Consider the following 16,031-nt stretch of genomic DNA (forward strand, 5'->3'; position numbering starts at 1 on the left):
GATGACAGCTCGTACTTTTCCACTCTCCTTTTTCTCCCTCCTCGCGCTCACAGACACATAACGGGTATGGCAGTCCATTCTCCCTGCAGAACGGACTACACTGCCCATGAGGCTACATTCTTTAGGGCTATGCCTCTAACAATATGCTATTGCCTTCTGTTGCGAAATCGATCAATGTAGAGCAGTGAGACAAACCACGGAGGCCCCAGAAAAGTGCAATCAAACGATGAGTTTATTAACACACAGGAGAAAACATCAGCATATGTCCTCTGACCAAAATACATGTTGTGGACACTTATAAAGCAGTGGGGTACACGCCCCCCCATGGCGTCAATTACAGATTAAAATACGTTCCAGACATTAGTCACAGTTAATGGTACATCTTGTACATTTTTAATGGCTATAAGCAGACATAGAACTTCTCTTTTCTATAACACCTTCCATACAAGGTAATAAACTTCAAGCCCTCAGAGTCTCTGGGGCTAATTATTGGTCATCTGTTGCCAAGTAGAGTAAAACATAGTAAGACACCAAATGAGTTAAGGCCTCAGGCCTGACACATTCCTAGATTATACTAGGCCACAGCCAGGCTCCACCATCAGCCAGCAGGCCACATCCAGCAGACCCAGCCAGGCTCCACCATCAGCCAGCAGGCCACAGCCAGGCTCCACCATCAGCCAGCAGGCCTAGCCAGGCGCCATCATCAGAAATTCCGCTTCCGGGTCCCTCGTGGTGGCCGCCTCGTGCTCTCGCTTCAGTATGCCACCCAAGAAAGGCCCAACACCAGAGGAGGTTGAGGACATTAAAACCTCCCTCGGAGCGCTGTGCGGAGACGTGGCCGCAGTCAGGGCACAGCAGGAGCTGCTTCTGGGGCTTCTGGAGGAGGTAAAACAGCTACGCCTCCAAAATGCCGAGAAGGACAGACGGATCATGGATCTCGAGCGGCGGGTGGATGAGCTGGAGCAGTACACCCGTACGAACGACGTGGTCATCAGCGGTATTAAAATCAAGCCGCGCTCGTACGCGCGCGCGGTGGCCGGGAACGTCGGGGAGCCCAGCGACGAGGAGACCCGCTCGGTGGAGCAACAGGTGGCGTCCTTCCTCCAAAGCAAGGGGATAGAGATGGACCTGGAGCACATAGAAGCATGTCACTCACTGCCCAGGAGGAGTGACAGACTGCCGGCCATCATTATGAGATTTGTCAATCGGAAGAACAAGGTCGCACTGCTGAAACAAGGACGCAAACTGAAAGGCACGGACGTTTTCATTAATGAGCATCTGACACGAAAAAACGCAGACATCGCAAGGAAGGCAAGGCAACTGAAGAAGAACGGTAAAATACAACATACATGGGTAACAAACTGTAAGATTTTCATTAAGCTAAACGGGACACCAGAAGAGGCAAAAGTACTGATAGTGAGGAACATGGAGGATCTGGACAAGTATAACTGACACCAATGTATCAATTACACCAGGAAATGACATGGACACGTTGAAATTAGTTCTTCAACAGAAAGTAATTGATCTAGATTGTGAATATAAGGAGCATAATATAATAGATCCAGAAATAGATTCTGAAAGTAACTTTCTCTCTTCTTTTGTTAAAAATTGTAATTATTTCACTCAGGAACAATATGAAAAAGAAATTAACCTAGACGGGAAGCTCTCATTAATTCACTTTAACAGCAGAAGTATGTACTCTAATTTTGATTTCATTAAGGACTATTTGCAACAATTTTCTCGCCCCTTTAGTATTATAGCCATCACTGAAACTTGGTTCAATGTCGATAAAGGAATAGATTTTTGTTTGAATGGATATGATTTAAAATACATGAATAGATTAAATAAGGCGGGCGGCGGGGTTGCTATATATGTTCATAACTCTATAAAATATAATGTTGTAACAACTATGTCTATTGATGGAATTTTGGAATGTTTGACTATTGAGATTATGAATGAAAAAAAGAGAAATGTTATAATAAGTTGTATATATCGGACACCCAGTTCAAGTATTGACACTTTTAATGAATGGATAGAAAAAACGTTTGCTTCGGTGAACCAAAAATTACTATTTATCTGTGGTGACTTTAATATTGATTTGCTAAATCCAACAAGGTTAAAAGCCATTGATGACTTTACTGACACAATGTACAGCTTATCACTATATCCAACAATAACAAAGCCAAGCAGAATAACTTCACATAGCGCCACTATTATTGACAACATTTTTACTAATGTCATGGATTTCCAAATTAATAGTGGCCTGCTTGTCTGTGATATAACTGACCACTTACCAGTTTTTACTTTGTGTGACTGTGATTTAAAAAAAATAGATACCAAGATCATGATAGCAAAGCGAACAATAAATGAAGAAGCAATTCATGCCTTCAATTTCGATTTAGCACAACAAGATTGGAGTTCGGTGTATGAAGAGTCAGATGTGGACAAGGCTTATGATAATTTTCTAGATATTTTTACTATGTGGTACAATAAACATTGTCCTGTAAACGAACACATGACAAAGAAAAAAAAGATAAAAAGTCCTTGGCTCACAAAAGGAATTATCAATGCTTGCAAAAAGAAAAACAATCTGTATAAACAGTTTATCAAAGTAAAAACAAAAGAAGTGGAACAAAGATATAAAGCATATAGAAATAAATTGACTGATATTATAAGAACGAGCAAACAACTTTATTATAGAAGAAGATTATATGAAAATAAAAACAATATAAAAGGAACTTGGGATGTGTTAAACAACTTAATTAAACAAGGATCTTCTGGAACATCATATCCTGAATATTTTACTGATGCAAATGGTGAAAATCACAACATGAGTAATATTGTCGATGGGTTCAATAAATTCTTCATAAATGTTGGCCCTGAACTAGCAGCAGACATCCCGTGTCATAAAAATGAAAATATCAGCAATATAAAATCAAATCCCTTTTCACTGTTCCTCTCAGCTACAAATGAGCAAGAAGTAATAAATATCACATTAAAATGTAAAAGTAAGTCTTCAATGGATTATCATGACATAAATATGTCTGTAGTTAAACAGGTTATTCTGAATATTGCTAGTCCCTTAACATATATCTGTAATTTATCATTTCAGTCCGGTTGTTTTCCAAAAAAAATGAAAATTGCGAAAGTAATACCACTATATAAAAGTAATGACAAACACAGTTTTACCAATTATAGGCCTATTTCTCTACTGCCTCAATTCTCAAAAATTCTAGAAAAACTTTTTAATTCAAGATTAGAAAAATTCCTTGAAAAACATCAAATAATAAATGTTGGTCAGTATGGTTTCAGAACGCAAAGAACCACTTCAATGGCGATAATCGAGGCAGTAGAAGAAATTACTGATACACTGGATAAAAATAAATATGCAGTTGGTATTTTTGTTGACCTCAAAAAGGCCTTCGACACAATCAATCACTCAATTTTACTGGATAAATTGGAAAGATATGGTATTCGAGGGAAAGCTGGTAACTGGTTAAAAAGTTACCTAACAGGTCGGGAACAATATGTTAGCATAGGGCATTACCATTCAGAGAAACTTGGTATTACATGTGGTGTTCCCCAAGGGTCAGTGTTGGGACCAAAACTTTTCAATGTATACATAAATGATATTTTTGATGTTTCTCAAGTACTTAAACTCATACTGTTCGCAGATGACACCAACATATTTTTCAGTAGCGATGATTATACTGATCTTGTAATGACCGTAAACAGGGAGCTAAAATTAATAAAAAAATGGATGGACATAAATAAATTATCATTAAATATAAATAAAACTAAAGCAATGTTTTTTGGTAATTTAAAATATAATATAGAATTACCAATTATCATTGAAGGTGTACCAATTGATAATGTGAGTGAAAACAAATTTTTGGGAGTTATAATTGATAACAAAATTTCATGGAAACCCCACGTCAGACACATAAAAACCAAAATTTCCAGAAGCCTCGCAGTTTTGAACAAAGTGAAACAATTCCTTGATAAAGATGCACTTCGTACTCTGTACTGTACCCTGGTTCTTCCATATCTTACATATTGTGTGGAAGTGTGGGGAAATACATATAAAAATACAACTAATCCATTAGTCACAGTACAGAAACGAGCACTGCGTATTATTCACAAGGCTGGTTATCTAGATCATACTCACAAATTCTTTCTTCAGGCAAAGTTACTTAAATTCCAGGATCTGGTTAATTACAATACATCCATAATTTTGTATAAAGCTTTTACTAAACTTTTACCGGCAAATTTACAAACTAGATTTGAAATTCGAGAAAAGGTTTATAATGTGAGAGGCTTTGGAGAATTCAAATTACCCAGAACTCGAACAACCCGTAAAGGCTTTTGTGTGTGTGTATGTGGTGTGAAAATCTGGAACAGTCTGAGTTTACAATTGAAACAATGCAAAAATATTCATAGATTTAAATTTCTCTACAAACAGTTGGTCTGGTCACAGTATACTCAATGATGGGTTTTAGTGTGCTCTGTAATGTCTGTCCTCTTACCATTGCTGGTATGGATTCCAAAATAAAAAATAAAAAATAAAGTGTGCGTATGTATGTACATATATGTACTTGTGTGTGTAGATATATATGTATGTATATGTATGTGTGTCTGTTACTTGTAGTTATTACTGCCTGTTACCTGTGGTAATGCAATTTATAATTTATATATTCTGTATTCAGTTATGAAGGCTCTAATTGTTGGTTGCGAGCTGCCGCTTAGATGCTTGTATCTGCCCGGGGCTGTTGATGGGTCTGTATGCAATGATGGGCGTAGCTGCGGGAAGTTTATTGGTTTTTTTTGTTGATGAGTGAGTATAGGGGTGGGATTTAATAAGTTTTCTTCGTCCCACTCCTTTTTCAGGCAAGTTTTGTTTTTTGTTTTGTGTATTTTATGTTCAATATAGGTATTTGTTGTGCCTGAAAATGAATAAATAAATAAATAAATAAAAATAAATAAAATAAATATGTGTTATATGTATTGTAAGCATGCATTGCGGTTATCCTTCTATGTTCTAGTTTCCCTCAGCATGTATCACCTGGACAGTCACGCCAGCGAAGCTTAAGACCCTTAATGAACCGAACATCAACTTGAAATAAGCACAAATATGCAATGTGTATGAAATACTTCTGGCTGTACCTGTAATAAAAGTTAACATAATGGAAGGATCCTCAAATGAACATCTTCAATAGACAACTTTAATGCAATATCAATACTGTGAGAAATATTGTTAGATGGAATAATGCTGTAAAGAATGTTATTAATGCAGTTATAATGATGCAGATTATATGGCAGCAATAAAAGAATTTCTGTATCTCCACACTTCATATTAAATCATTTTTAAAAATATTTCTTCACGTCATTATGAGACGCGAGATTGAGACAGACATTAGAGCCTCTTAGTGCGTGTTTTGTTTTGGTTTCCACCGGCGTGGAATTACCAAAAATAGAGAGGGCATAGCCTAACATGTGAAACAGGAAAAGACCGCCGTGTAATCCGTTTATTTCAACAAAGTAACTGTATTCTAAATACCACCCTTTTAAACAGTAACTGTAATGGAATACAGTTACTCTTTTTTTGTATTTTAAATACGTAACGGCGGTACATGTATTCCGTTACTCCCCAACACTGTTAGCCATCACCAGTTTATCCGTCTGTATCTGGAAGATCCAACAGGATCTCAGCTTGGTTGTTCTCAACCACTCTTGGCGTTGTAGCCCACTTTGACCTTGGGACTTCGGGGCCATACCAAGCCAGCCATTTGGTTATGACACTCCATGTATGCCCTGCCTGCTAGCATCTTGCATCCTGCTTTTTTGTGCTGGATATTACCATTCCCAGTGAACTTTAAAACATAAAGTAATGTGTCTTATATGTATTTGAGTGTATATAGTACAATTATACACAGATTCACGTTTTCATTTTGACCCCTGTGCTCATGTAACAGGTAAATTTCTGGGACCTAATGTGAGATCAAATAAAGTTATGTTAACTTCAATACAGTCTATAGACCTTCGGTTTGCGTGTTACATGTTTGCAGTTATTTGTGTGATTTATAAAATCTGTCGCATAGAATTAAACAGCTTGGGCTAAAAATGTGTCTATATTCAACGCTATGATCGGGTCTAGTCTTTGGTGGGTCCGTTCCTTGTTCCATTCCTGAAACAGATGGTTCTTTAGCTTTAACGCACTCTCAAAATTTAAAGACACATTTAAAACACCACTCGAAATGAATGCCAATAAAAAGAGGTGAGCCTCCAGCAGCGACTTTAAAGTTTCTCGGGTTACAGATGTTCTCATATAAAAGGCAATGAATCGCTACATTTGTGTGTGGATGTCAGATCAGGACACCCAGCATTTGTTGATTGTAACATGAGAATCTTAAAAAAGACCACAGACAGACATGCTCTAAATAGCCTCAATAGTTGTTTAAGTCATGGCCAACAAAAAAAAACATAAACATGATTTAAAGGACACATTCCTCTAAAATTATAATCTGCATATCTGAAAGATGACAACTGCAATTATAGGAGCACAGGCGCACAGACGCTGTTCCCCTGACGAGCGGACGCTGAGCAGGAGAAACAGGGGCGGCTGGGGAAAGACATTTTGGTGCCGATCCTCATCACTTGCTCAAGTTGTTTGAGCATTGACCTTGGCAGACGACAGCGCCATAGAAGTGCCCTTCTAAAGTCCTGTTTTCATTTCAATCCGTCCTTCCTCAGAAGACCAAAAAGCAGGAACTCAAATCTAGGATTAAAACAGTGTGGCTTTAGCAAGAGAAGGTTTTCAGAACTCCAGTGCCATCACAAAACAACTCAAAGCATGATGAAAATTTGCCATTGGTGCCACATTTCATTATTTGTGTCATATGTCTTTATTGCAGTAACATCAGGAAAGAGTATCTCGTGTTTGAAATGGAAAACATTACATTTTTATGTTTGCAAAAACATTGATTGGAGCAAGCTCTGTTCCCAACTGTTGTTTTATAGGGCTTAAACAGTTGAGACTGGTAGCAGGGACAATGGTGATGCGCTGCTTCTTCCCATAAGTGACTGATCTAGCAGATATTAACAGCACCAGCTGTTGGACAGTGAGTCCTGCTGCGTGCTGAACGACCGAGCAGTTCAAAAAGATCGCAGTTTATGGTGTGATAATTTCTCTGCTAAATGAATGCAGCCTGTTCTTACAGTACAGAAAAAGTGCCAAATGGCATGTCACACAGTTACAGACTGTGCTCTTTGTGCATCTCACTTTCAGGCTTGAAACTGAGAAAAATTGCATTCTAATAATCCATATATTTGCACATACTGAGCTCAGTTTGCTCATTTCAGCCCTTGAAAACAAAAAGCTGTACTTATTTTGGGTAATTTAGGTTGAAAAGTTATTGCGAAATCTATTATTTACAGTCTCCAGAGGTGGGGAGTTTAAGGTAATGGTGTGTTTTTGTCAGGCAGTTTGATGGAAAACAGCGGCTAACCTGGGGAATGTGGGAAACTTTGTGTTTCGGGAGCTTGACTGCTCTGTTTTTGCTTCTACTTTGGTCACACATTTCTCACAGCCCTCCTCCCAAATGCTTTAACTGTACTTAAGTTTTGGTCCATGTGGTTTTTGCTCACTTAAGTCATGATATCCCAGGCTGCTTTAAACTCTTACTTTTAAGTCCAAAGTTTTTGCCCTCCAAGTTGTCCAATGAGCCAGATTGGAGTCTTTGTCGGGCCGATTCTGGTCCCCGGGCCTTATGTTTGACACCCCTGGCTTAAGTTTCATTGCTTCATATCCTATGCTTGCATGAATGGTCACTGTGACTTAACTGAGACATAGGTCACAGGGAGAAAAACGGTTTCAGCTTCCTCCTGCTAACATATGACAGGAATTATAAACCATGTTGTGCTGTGGAGGGTGGAATAAAGTGTGTTTACAGTCCACAAAAAACACAGTGGCTCTATTTCAACCCTAGCTTTTCTTTTTAAAAAACAGAAGAAGAAAGAAAGAAAGAAAAAACAAACATCTGAGCTTTGTTAAGACAGTCGTTTTACTTCAGTGGTTTTTCACATGTAACTGTCGACAACCACAAACAAGCAGAGGAAAGATGAAAAGAAACTCCCAAACAGAGAAACATGCCTGTCATTGCAGTTCAGTTTTAAGTTTAGCAACAAGCAACTAATCAGTGACGGACAGAAACTGTGAACAGCAGCTGGCGCGCGAGGTTTCCTGTGTGCCTGGTACTGAACCTGCGCTCGGCAGATGCAGCTGTGAAATCAAGAGGACACAAAGCATCTGGATCTTTAACCAAATAAGAGTTTGGGAAAATGTTTTGCTCAGTTGCCCAGACGCTTATCATCACCAGTGTAGAAAGGATACAGTCACTCAAGTACTGTGCTTAAGTGCAGCTTGGAGTTACTTGCACAAAGGTATTAGCTTTTATTTTTTATGATATATACTTATATTACAAAAAGATTTTTTTTTCTTTCACAGCAGACAACAATTGCAAACAGTTACTTCATAGTTTTACATTTCACATTTTTATAAATGTTCTCTCCTCACTGTGTTTGACATTAGCTGTTACAAAGTCTCTTCTGAACTTCTCTGTTATCAGCAGCTGTTTGAAAGTTTACTCAGTAGTTAAAACGAATCATGACCAGCTACAACAGTTACACTCAGTTGGTGCATCAGTGCATTAACCATCTAATAATGTCAAGATTTTACTGTTACAAGGCGCCGCTTTACTTTTGAATCTTTCTTTCTCTCTTTTTGAACAATTTAATACTCATTAGCATAAATCAGAACTCAGATATTATTTTACTTAGAATAATTACAATGAAAAGTATAATTACATTTATACTCCTTGGCCTTTGCTTCAACATCAGGCACTGATTGAACAATCATATTGTTGCCATGATGCCAGGTCTCTCTTGGAAATGAGATTTTTAATCTCAATGAGATTTTTTTTACCTGGATAAATAAAGGATTAATAAAAAAAAAAAAAATGTACCGCACTTTATATCTGCTGTGGCAGTTTTTTTTTAGGTGTTTTATAAATAAAGTTGACATTGTATGGTAAGTAAATAGTTATCATCCCATGAAGGTACAGCGGTCTACTTCACTACTAACCCCTGCTTATTTAGTAGGTTTTCAAATCCACTTCTCGGAGTTGACTGACACGAAATTTTAGACGTTTGTTTCAAACACGAGCTCTGACCACTCATTAAAGGCAGTCATCGGCTTGGTTCACATCTGCTCTTCTGTCTTAAGTCTGTGCTCAAAGTTAGAAATATACTGTTAAACAGACTAAAGCTGGAAGAAGAACAGACGCCTTGAAAACACAAAGCTTTAATAAGAACAGTGTGTCAGCGTGCATTAGGGTTCCTAGGAAGGATCCAAATCACCTCACACACGTGGACGCACATTCAGCCTGACGTTCTTCAGGATTTACAGCCGGCCTCATGCTGCACTCTCCTCGCTACGCTGAAAATATGTAGAATTCAAGTGCGCATCTGGTGATTTTATTAGTTGGATTTATCTTCCAACACGGATTAACTGGCACTGCAAACTCATCTTTTTGAATTCATTTGGGGGCGGTGTGGAGGAAGTTGGGGGTTAAGCAGTGCTCACATATGATATGTGAGCTGCCTCATGATGCGAGATCTGCGGGGCTATATTTTACATAGCATGCTGGTGGGGTGTGTGTGCTGAAGGGGTTGATTGTATTTCTGGGAAAGAAACCATCAATGCGTGGAAAGGTACATGAGAACGCTCTGTAGCCTCTGTCTCTTTCTGTTTCAGCCACAGGTTGCTCCCCCCCTCTATCACCTGTTTCTCAGGACCTTGACGTCCTCCTATATATGGCGCTCCTCAGGGGCTCTGCGTGATGGGGCAGTGGTTCATGGTGTTTGTGCAGCTTGCATGATTCCTGAAGAATCATGGACAGTTTACACAAGCTGCCAAACTTCACACACTTGTTTTTTTTATGTTCATGTGTTTATTTCACAGGTCCAGAGTCCAGACAGCCACCATACATGGAGAGGAAGTTTAACAGCGTTAATAGACCTGCAGGCTGACAAATAATTATTAGCCGGGGGAGGATTTTAAATCCTTGAAGTTTGCAAAGAAGAAATCAAAGAAGAATATTTCTAGTTGGACACCACTGCAAGAGATTACACAGGTGAACTGGATCTTACAACACAGATCAAAAACTGCAAACCTTGCAATATATATATGTATGTATGTATGTATGTATGTATGTATATATATTTATATACATACATACATACATACATACATACATACATATATAGATAGAGAGAGAGAGAGAGAGCAAGGTTTGCAGCTTTGAGTGCAGGACACCACTGTTCAAAGACTATAGGAAACTGTAGGATGTTATAGAGCCTTTTCAACATTAAACACGACAGCCATGGATGCTTGGTTACACTGGGATGTGCAGTGCTTAGAGGGGCTGTTTTGTTACAGTGTTTATGCAACTCTGTGATGCTGTATTTTGATGTGCCACAGAAACTTTTCTTCCTTAACCTTGTAACACCAGATTTATCATAGATTTATCATATATCATTTCATTTAATTGCAACAAGGTTAAATCAGCATGTTTGTTCCAAACAAAATGTGAAAAATTCTGCCATAAATTAAATCTAATAATATTACTAGTATTATTAGATTTAAATGTTCATGATGGGCTTCTTTTCAGCACCATTCCAGCCAAACGAGCAGCACCGATGGTGAATAACTTCTTCTTACAGCCTGCAGTAAGAGTAAGAGTTTAAGGTTGATCAGAGTGATGACAGCACCGACAGAGGAGAGCCAGAGCTGGAGGGCATGTCATGTATGAATGCAAATGTGCAATTTGAGTTAACTGCTTGAGCTAGCCTGCAGGCTTTGCTCCATTAAGAGTCATTGCATTCATCTTAGCAGATTATACCCTGGATCATCATTAAATTGCCATAAATGTTGAGGTTAAATAAAAAAAAATTACAGTGAGTATCTGGCTGAGAGAGAATCAGCGTGAGCAAGTGCACTCTGTACTTAATGTGTCTGCTCTACTGGGAGTGAAACAAAAAACCATGAGATAATTGTTATAAGGTGAGCTTGGGCAATTTCCGCATCTTGTAGGGGTTTGTGATCTGGGGAAACCAAAAACTGGAGTGGAGCCAAAGATAGTTTTTGTTTTTCAGATTAAAAAAAGGATTAAAATGGTCTGGCACCTTAGCAATAACGTCACTTTTTCAGCAACAGCTGGGTAAACTGAAGCATGATGATATTTTCTGTGCTAAAACAGGATGTCAAGAGTTCAGGTTCACACCATAAATACTTCCACCTGATAATAAAATAAACTAAAACAAGAATAAACATCTACATTTCAACACTGAGAGCTGAATCCCTCCCAAACAACCATCTGATCATCATCATCATCATCATAGAGCGCACTGAGCTGCAGCCTCAGGGGCTCAAGAATGAACTAAAAACTGCAAAAAACAAAAACAAAGTGCCAAAAACTGCATTTCCCCCATTGGACACCTGAGCACACCAGCCTCTCTGAGCTGCAGTACAACCTAAAAAAGTGAGACACACAGGAAACGGCTCTCCTTCAAACTAAAAGTTCAGTCTCACCAGTTCAGCCAACACATGCCGAAGGCAAAGCTTTTACTTTGGAAGCACATGGTCTTCATTTCTGGTTTGCATCCCACTTATCCGAGTTTCCCTACTGGTTGGTGAGCAGCTGACGAGTGTTTGGGGAGAAATCAGCATATTCCACACAAACAGCTGGTGACCATGGCAACCTAGTAGCTACCAAAACAATTGCAAAGTTGTTTTCGTTGCAGCACTTTAAACCTCTTTGTTGCTTCCAACAACAAGCGATCCCCAACAACCAGTTGCCAACTGTTGGAATATATACATTTACCTAGCAACCACTGGTTGCCAGGGGGTCAGTGATTTGTCTTTAGACCTGCATCAGTGAATTTCACAGTAACTGTCAGCAACCACTTGCAACCAGTTATGGAATTTACATTTTTCCCTTTCAACCAGCGGCTGCCAAATGGTCACTGTCTGGTCTCTAGATCAGTGTTAGTGAGGTCATTTAGACCTTAATGTGGTACTTCCCAAACCAACAGATGGTGTGATCTCTGGTGCATATGGTTCCTTTTCCTACATATCTTGGACTAGAGCGGCCAGTCCAAACGCCAAAGTGGTTTGAACCACTAACTTTCTGATCAGCAGAGAAGCTGCTCCACCTCCCCATATTGAGCAATATGTAAACACCACTATAAATGTGGTCATAAGTAGTCACAATATCACACACAGCTGCCACTACTACTACTCATTTGCTTCACACATTCTATAGGACTGCATAACCAGGCCTGTGTCTACCTGAAAGAAAAAGATCTTGATAAAAAGTGATTAAAAGAGTCGCCTCTAGAAAATGGTAGAAATAAATGTGGTTGTACAAGGTCAACACCACACTCTCGATAAATCCACTCAATAAAAAACTTTATAGGGTTTGAAAGATTCTGTAAGGACTTGATTGCTTACAACACAACAAATATATAAATACACAAGCGAATATGCAGAACAAATGCAGTTACCCTGAACATTGGATTTTTTGAATGGTTCATTGAGAAGAAATATGATCCTATGACCCAATCCAATTAAAAATATGAAGTGAAAAACATCCAGTAAAGGGATATATTTTGTTAAAAAGCTGTTCATAGCCCCAGAAAAGCTAAGCCTTCCAGACGCTTTGTGTTGTTTCATGTATATTTAAATATCATGAAGTCATTAGTCGTTGAATAGATCAAAGCTGCCAAAAGCACAAATGGATACCATGGATGTTGTGGGCAGAAACAGCTGTGCTTACCGATCTGAGTGCACGAGCCCGTTCCTGCTAAGCCAAAAGCACGCCTGACATTACAGCAGCTCATCCTACGCCAGCAGAAGCAGACATGAGGAGTCAGGTTTGACAACATTAAGTCTCTCCTGCACTCAAATCCATCACGAACAAGCAAAACACACACAGTAATCAGCAAAACCATCATCCCAGAAAACAGATGCTATCACTTCCACAGCTCATTACTTGCACCTCTTTTGCATGGATGCTGATGAGGTTTCTGATGAGAGATCTACAGCGTGTCAGCCAGGCATTAATTAATCCACGCTGACCCCAAGGACCAAGCACTGAAAACAGGAAGGCACAGAGGGGATGCGAAAACATTTTTAGGATTAATTACCACCAAACGAGTTCTGATGTGCCACAAACGTGCCACATGTGCGGGAAGCAGCTGTAAAACATTTAGACGGTTCAAGTGACTCTAAACAAAGCACCCTGCTGAACTACTCCCCGCCCTTTCTGTCATCTTACAATTGTCTCACAGTCTGATGATTCCTGCAACATTGTTGATTCTGGTAATGACTAATCATGCTAACTTTATTCTGCCCACAGTCAAACAGTGGTGGGCGTTGTGAAAGAACAAAAAAAACCCTCTTCTGTAAATAATGCTGTTTGCCATAGAGTAGCTAAATGTCACTTTTGACCTTTGGGAGATAAAAAAAAGTTGATCTTATTCTTTTAATAAATCTCCGTTAAAAAAATATAATAGATAAGCTTCGTCTGTACATGCACTTGATCCATCGAAGAGCTAAGTTTCTCTAGTAACCAGTTAACACAAAACAGTTTTAGTTAAAGACTTCACAGAAACAGTAAGAATGCCGCTTTGTTCCACAATAAATAAACGAAACCAAGAAAACTAAAATAACAATAATTGCAAGATTACTAAACACAAATTGAAAAGCCACCTAATAAAATGTACTTTACTTAAGCAGTTAAGCAGAGTTAAAAGCCCTATTTGCTCAGGACTTGTATTAACCTGAGAACCTCTAGTAATTTGTAACAATCATGAAGGTCATCTGCCATCATAATCATCCAAATCTACCACGTCTGGAATTTGGAATAAGATGCCACAGTACATCACCTACCGCACTCTGCCAAACACAGAGTTTCTGTGATAATATTAACCATGTGAGACTCTCTTCTTCTATCACATCTCTGTGATGTCAGTCACTTTCTTACCTCTTTCTGTTCTGGAGGACTGCTTTGTGAATCATGAATGAAAGTTCGGACAGCGTTTAAGTTACAAATTCAGGAAGTTTATGTGGCTACACAGTACGGAGGCACACTCATGGAAAGATCGGGAGTGAACTGAAGGCAAAGATCTCAAACAGGGATGAATAACATGCAAAGCAGCACTGAGCAAGAAACATGTTTCTATTTTTCAAGGCTGAGGGTTAAAAGACAGAAAAAAAACATTAATTAGTAGAACGCTTCCAAAAAAAGAGAACACGCCGAGAAGCTAACCATAATTTTGTAAGGTCCTGTTCTCGGTTTCAGCACCTTGGTTTCTTGAAACAGAAGTTGTCAAATTAGCTCAATATAGTGTGGTGGGGGGTTTTTGCCCTGTCTCCCTTTCCTCACCCACAGCTGGTCATAACAGATGGCTGCCCTGAGCCTGGTTCTGCCAGAGGTTTCATCCAATCAAAAGGGAGTTTTTCCTTCCCACAGTCTCCAAGTGTTTGCTCATAGGGATCGTCTGGTTGTTGTGGTTTTCTCTGTAATATTGTAGTGTCTGTATCTTACAATATAAAGTGTCTTGAGATTTTTATTTGATGCCATATAAATAAAACTACATTGAATTTAGTGACCATTACACAAGTAGCTGCAGTGCTAAGTGACCAGCTAACGCTAGTTAGCTTATTAGCATGAAGCAAGACTATGACATATTGTCTCCATTCTCTTCCTGCTCTCTTGTGCTCTCTCTGCCTTTCTCTGTAGCCTCATGTCTTCTCTGATTAGCTCCAAAAGTTTATTCTCTCTGTCCCTCTTTTACCTTTTCTCTTCCTTGTTCTCCTCCTCTTGATCACCCACTGCTGCACTTGGCCCTGAAGTTGCAGGCCTCTGTCCTAACACCAAATCAATAAGGGCAAACTAAGGCCAAGTATCTGCAGCAGGCTTCGCACCTATTCCCTCCCGTCCCTGGATTCTTGCATTCCTAAAGGCCGAGGAAATAAAAAATGTCAGTTGACAGAAAGAGAAACAAAGCACATTTTAGGAAATGTAAGTTTATTATCTTGCCCTGCAGGCTTCTCCAATGCTGTCATAATAGAAGACAGAAAATAAGAGAAGAGAGAAACACATGTGCACCATAATGCCTGGATGCAAACTTGGGAAAACTGAATTAGAAAGGTGGTACAGCAGGACACACAATACCCTACAGAATTTATTTACTTGGATGAACTATTTGGTTTTGGAAAGAAGAAAACTTGCAGATAGGAATACTAAAACTACTTCCTGCCTTATCAATATGGGTTCTGTATAGGATGAACTTTATCCATAAATTAAAGATTGCTAAATGTCTATATTACAAACTGCATATAGTTATTGTATCCCCATGCTATGCTGGTGAAATTCATGGCCCCTCCTAGCAGTCTGCACCTTGTTCCCTAAGAAGATGCTTCATAAAAATCTGAGAAAAGTTGTGCATTCAACCAAATGTTTATTAATGATTTTCAACTGTGCAAAAAATACTGAAGCCTAGCACACTTGGCCCCACCCATAAATATGCAAACTTTAAGCCTTAATATAACGTAAACACTATGTTGAGTTACGTTTTTTTAATGAAGGACGATTCATCCTCCTGTTCACTTGCTATGAAGACGGAGATAAACTACAGATACCGAATGTTTTTCTACCAGCCTGTAACCATGTTCATATCTATTGTGGGTCTTGTTGTGTCCTGTCTTCCTTTGCTCTCTTCTTGTCACCCCCAACCAGTCACAGCAGATGGCTGTCCCTCCCTAAGCCTGGTTCTGCTGGAGGTCTCTTCCTGTTAAAAGGGAATTTTTCCCTCCCACTGTTGGCCAAGTGTTTGCTCAAAGAGAGTCGTGTTGTCTGATTGTTGTGGTTTCCTCCCTGATATTGCCTTGGGGCGATTATTGTTAGGAT

At 39.1% G+C, this 16,031-nt stretch overlaps 1 protein-coding gene across 1 annotated transcript; it reads left to right on the plus strand.

The window, feature by feature from the left end:
- Positions 1-638: 638 nt before the first annotated feature.
- LOC147310992 (uncharacterized) lies at positions 639-1,905 on the plus strand. Its single transcript, XM_086267372.1, has one exon. The coding sequence runs from the start codon at positions 760-762 to the stop codon at positions 1,450-1,452; it is 693 nt and encodes a 230-aa protein (XP_086123498.1). The 5' UTR covers positions 639-759; the 3' UTR covers positions 1,453-1,905.
- The last annotated feature ends 14,126 nt before the right edge of the window (positions 1,906-16,031 follow it).

Source organism: Aulonocara sp. 'chitande type north' Nkhata Bay, linkage group LG16 (assembly GCF_057382095.1).
Source record: "Aulonocara sp. 'chitande type north' Nkhata Bay isolate Kocher_YH1m ecotype deep benthic linkage group LG16, A_spYH_male_GT1.1, whole genome shotgun sequence".
Taxonomy (NCBI): Eukaryota; Metazoa; Chordata; class Actinopteri; order Cichliformes; family Cichlidae; genus Aulonocara; species Aulonocara sp. 'chitande type north' Nkhata Bay.